Genomic DNA, 5,384 nt, shown 5'->3' on the forward strand with positions numbered 1-5,384 from the left:
AACCGGCCACCTAGCAGTGTTACAGGCAGATGGGATGGGATGCAACAGCAACACCAGCACATGGCTGGGATTGGGGAATGAGTTATGGAGATTCCCATCAGCCACAAATCCCTAATAAAAGCTTCCTTCAGGATGCTGCTCTCTTGCTAAAACATCAGATGGAGCTGCTGTGCTCTGCCTGTGCTTCAACACTGCCTCAAGCTGCTTTCCTATCACAGAGCTTCAATCAAGCTCTGGTGGCTTCAGATTTTTCTAAGCAGCTTGATTTTTAATGGATTTTTATGAATAGGCATTTTTAGCCTTGTTATTTATGGAGTGTCCATAAATTTACAGAGAGGTGGTTACCGTGCTCTTTAGCTATATATGATCAGGAAAGGAAAAGGGGTTTTGAATGCATCTTCTTTTGGCTCTGTCTTTTCTGGGCATGTTTCTGCAAAGAATCTCACATTATATCACTTAATTTCACTTCTATATGTTACTCAACTGTTTATATAATTAAAAAATAGCTATATACCTCACAGCTCTATTTTTGCAGACACATACTATGATATAATAAGATTCACTAAAGACCATACTAAGCAGATTTTCCTTAAGGGCCTCATCACTTTTCTTTTTTGCCCCAAACGGTACTGCTAGCCTTTATAAAAGGCTGTTGTCAGTAAAATGGCTCTCTCTTCCACCCTCCACCCTCTCCTTCCCTACCTTTGCCTCTCCCTCTCTTTCTCCCTCCCCACCTTGACAAGTGGATGAGCAACAGCAAATTATGCAAATCCTTAGATTTTGAATATTCCTTTCCACAGCAGCCAGAGTCAAGAATAGCAGCAAGGAAAGGAGTTAAGGCTTTCAAACTGCCCCCAGACTACCCCACTGGATTTTGAGGGACAAACACAGGGCCCACATCCCAGTCTCTACATCTTCATCTTTTGTAGGGAGCAACCATTATGGATTTTTGTTCACTTGTTTGCAGTATTGTTACTGGTGGCTGTTGTATCCTCAGATACTTCTCTGGCTCCATGAGCCTTTACTGAGCCCCAAAGAATGCAGCACCACAAAAAGACTCCTGCAGCAAGTACAAGCTAACACTAATCTCCATACACTTACCTTCTTCTGACTGGCTGCCCAGATTCAGTTTCACTGCCACCTGATGGGTTCCGTCGCCGAGAATAAGGAAATTTTGGTGATTTATTGCGGTCATTGGGAGAATTATACAGTCCGCTGGAATCAAAACAGCAAGAATAAACAACTGATCTCAAAACTACCAGAGGATTTAACTGCCATGGCTGCATTCTACAGAAATACTGAGAAGTTAACATATTTAAATTATTTAAAATTGCTGTACTGGCAACAATAGGAAGAATAGTAATTCTTTATACTGACAGGGTTGTTATTCAATAGGAGTGTACATAATAGGATTTGCTCAAGCTTACACTGAGATATTATTGCTTTTCAGGAACACATATATTATACCAAACCTTGAAAAGAAAGGATAATTATTCAGAACCATTCAGAGAATGGTAACACGATGGCTGACACTGATCCAACAGCTGTGTGCAGTAAGAAAATAAAACATTATTTCCTGAACAGGCATATTTTTGTAATCTAGAACAAGTAATTTAGGCCACAGCAAAGCTTTCAAATACGTATTTATTTATAATGCTAAAGAAAATAGGAGAGTAAGAATCCTGTCCCCTCTACTTATGTACACATAATTTTAATTAATACAGTACAATCTGGATTCTTCAGTTTGATTTCTTAACCCCATGCAAAGATGATGGTTTTCAAACTAGCTAGAGTATACATAATGGCAGCAAGCAGCTGTGCTGGACTGCTGAGGTGTTCCAGTAGTTGGATGCAGCTTTAATTTCTAAGGGCATTGCTTCTTCAATCAGCTGTGTGAAAACACTGAGCTCCAGCTGAGTGGAGAAGTAATGTCTTTTGAAGGAAAACCCAGAATGATCATCTGAGATGGTCATCCTTAATTTGGCAACTGAAAATTAAACAGGTTATGAACCATCTCAATACAAAATACCTGCATTCTACTATATAAAATAAAACAAATATGCCATGGGCCTGAGAGTATTAACTTCACAGGTTATAGCTTCACTGCAGAGCTAACCTAAGCTCTTATGCAAAGTGAGCCCTGGCACTGACCTCTTATTGTACAGACAGTTCTTTAATCTGGGTTTGGAGGGGCTTTGAACCTAGGTTTGCTTAACCCAACTAGGATATGGATTGGAGCCAAGCATGTTGAACTCTGGCTATAACTCATCCACTCGGCAGCATGAATGTAGGCTGTACCCCAGGTTACATAACTTGGATGCCGACAAGTCCTCTAATGCCTTCCCACAATTCCTCAATGGTATATTTTTCTTATCTTTTAACTACTTCCTCCTTTTGCACAAGAAGTTGCTCACAAATTTTTAAATACTGGTCACAGTGGGCAGCCTGCCCCTGCCCCACGCACAAATCTGGAGGGCACATGCCCACCCTGCACCCCTGGGAGTGCACTCAGTGGCAGAGAGCCAGCTCCCCCCCACTGCCCAGATGAGCCACCCACGGCTCCATCCCACTCCCTGCTGGGGCCCTGTAGCCACGCACAATCCTGGGCCTCAAACCCATGCACTGCCTGGGTTGGGCAGCAGCCCCAGTCCCAACCTCCACACCAGCCCTGCCCAGCTCCCTCCCTCCCAATGGGGGTCTGAATCCCTCCTCACCCCCCACCAGACTTACCTTTAGGAGCTGCTCTCCAGGCTGCCAGGCAATCACGTGCATGTGTGAGTGCGCACGTACACATGGAGCCCCCTGCCTGACTGCCCTCCTCCTGCTCCACCCAGTCCCTTGCAGGCTAGAACTCTGCAAGCCTGCAGAGAGCTCTATGGAAAAGTGGAAAATCCATGTGTTTCCATTAAAATGAAAAATCCACATTTTTCTCAATTAAAGGGAAAATCTGAGGGGGGCAATTCCATTTTTCCATGGAAAACAGAAAACCTGGACCCCAATGATAATAATTTCAGTTTTCTTTGCAATTCCCTTCTTAATACAGGTTTCCCTTGCTTTGCGTGGGTTCTGTATATGCAAATTCACTTTTATGCGATGACTTTTTTTATAAAAAAACTTCATTATATGCGAGGTAAATTCACTCCTACGCAATCGGTGCAGTGGAAGCCGGCAGTCAGCTGCTTTGTGCAGCGCATTGTGGGAGCGATGCACACCAAAATATAGTCTCCTGTGTGGATCTGTGCTCCTTGCTTGTTGTCTGAGACACGTGTTTCTGTAGTTGCCATCCCCATTATGATAGTGCCCTGTGCTTGTGTGTACTGTCTGCTGTTGGAGAGTACTAAAATTGTCTTGTAAAAGTGGTAGGAATGGGTTTGGGGGTCAGTACAGTCAAGGGCTTGGAATGTATCCCTATTTGTTACATTGTCAAGTGGGTTCCCTTTATACAAATTCAAGTTATGCGCCGTTTTCCAGGAACGCATGTACAGCATAAAGCGAGGGAAACCTGTAATCCCTAAAGTTTTGTTTACCTTTTTGATGGTTTTTTTTCCCAGATGCATCACTTTACACTTATCTGCACTGACTATCATCTGCCATTTAGTTGCCCATTTGCTCCATCATGCCAGATCCTTCTGTAGTCCCTCACAGCCTGCCTTGGTCTTTATTATTTTGGATACTTCATGACATCTGCAAATTTGGCCACCTCACTACTCACCCCCTTCTGAGATCATTTCTGAATATGTTAAACAGCACTGGTCCCAACACACACCCCTGGGTGCCACACAGTTTACTTGTCTGCACCCTGAAAACTGACCGCTTATACTCACTCTTTGCTTTCTATGTTTAAACTAATTTCTAATCCATAAGTACACATTCCCTGTAATCCCGTGACTACCTAATTTACTTAAGAGCCTCTGATAGGAGACCTTGTCAAAGGCTTTTTGGAAGTTCACATATACAATTTCAACTAGACCACCTTGGATCCACCTGCTTATTGATACCCTCAAAGATTTCTAATAGGTTGGTGAGGCATGATTTCCCTTTGACAAAGCTGTGTTGATTCCTCCCCAGTAAATCATGTTCATCTATGTTCTGAACAAATTATTTTTTTAATGATCATTTCTACCAATTTTTCCGAACAGAAGTTAGACTCACTGGCCTGTATTTCCCTGGGTCCCCTCTAGAGCCTTTTTTAAATATCGGAATCATATTGGCAGCCCTCCAGTCCTCTGGTACAGAGGTTGTTTTCAGTAATAGGTTACATATCGTTTAAGAGTTTAGCAATTTCTGATCTAAGCTCCTTCAAGACCCTAGAGTGAATGCCACCAGGTCCTGATGATTTTCTACTGTTTAGTTGATCAATTTTCTCTATGACCTCATTTACTGTAACCTCAATTTGGGTCAGCTCCACTGACTTGTCCCTAGAGAGGAGTGGATCTGGTGCGGGAATCTCCGCAATACTTCCACAGTAAAGACAAACCCCTCGTACATTTCCTGAAGGTGGCACTTATCAGGTAGGAATTCTGAACCTACTGCTGGTCATTCCAGGCCTACATGGGATTTGTAGGACCAAGTAAGTTTACCCTACTCCTTGCTTGTGGTCCTGCTCCAGAATCACCAGTCAGCATGGAAGAGAGATTCTAACGTTCTTTAAACTTGCATCATTGGTCTCCATACTGACCTAGCTGCATAATCTCTTCTACTAGGCTCGCCATTACCTTTGCAGGCACTGCTGAAATGCCCACCAAAATATCTGCTTTGTATTTGCCCACTGTTCCCAAAATAAGTACGTATTAATGCCAACAGACAGAAAAGATCCAGGTTTAGCTAAAACTGTTTACAGACCACAGGCAGCAATATGAAGCAAATGCTGAACTAGATGTTGGCCAACGCCAACATCTTAAGGGATAGCCAGCACGGGTTTGTTGCGGGTAGGTCTTGCTTGAACAATCTCATTTCCTTCTACAACCAGGTGACCTATCACCTGGACAAGGGAGAAGAGATTGATGTCATATATCTTGACTTCAAAAAAGGCTTCGATCTGGTTTCCCCATGATCACCTCTTGGAGAAACTGGCCAATTGTCGCCTTGGGTCCTCCACGATCCACTGGCTGGAAAATTAGCTCCGTGGTCAGACCCAGAGGGTAGTAATTGATGGAAGTCACTCATCGTGGTGTCCTGTGACCAGTGGGGTCCCCCAAGGCTCTGTCCTTGGACCCATACTGTTCAACATCTTCATTAATGATGTGGACACTGGAGTCAGAAGCGGACTGGCCAAGTTCGCCGATGACACCAAACTTTGGGGCAAAGCATCCACACCAGAAGACAGGCAGGTTATCCAGGCTGACCTGGACAGGCTCAGCAAGCGGGCGGACGAGAATCTGATG

The 5,384-nt window shown here is 43.7% G+C and overlaps 1 protein-coding gene across 1 annotated transcript in view; it reads right to left on the reverse strand.

The window, feature by feature from the left end:
- The window catches only part of EPB41L4A (erythrocyte membrane protein band 4.1 like 4A), a 150,058-nt gene that overhangs the window by 42,102 nt on the left and 102,572 nt on the right, over positions 1–5,384 (reverse strand). The window contains exon 15 of the mRNA XM_006026177.3: positions 1,102–1,215. Coding sequence (XP_006026239.1) covers positions 1,102–1,215 — 114 coding nt within the window. The remainder of the gene's footprint in view (positions 1–1,101; positions 1,216–5,384) is intronic.

This window comes from Alligator sinensis, unplaced genomic scaffold (assembly GCF_000455745.1).
Source record: "Alligator sinensis unplaced genomic scaffold, ASM45574v1 scaffold225_1, whole genome shotgun sequence".
Classification (NCBI taxonomy): Eukaryota; Metazoa; Chordata; order Crocodylia; family Alligatoridae; genus Alligator; species Alligator sinensis.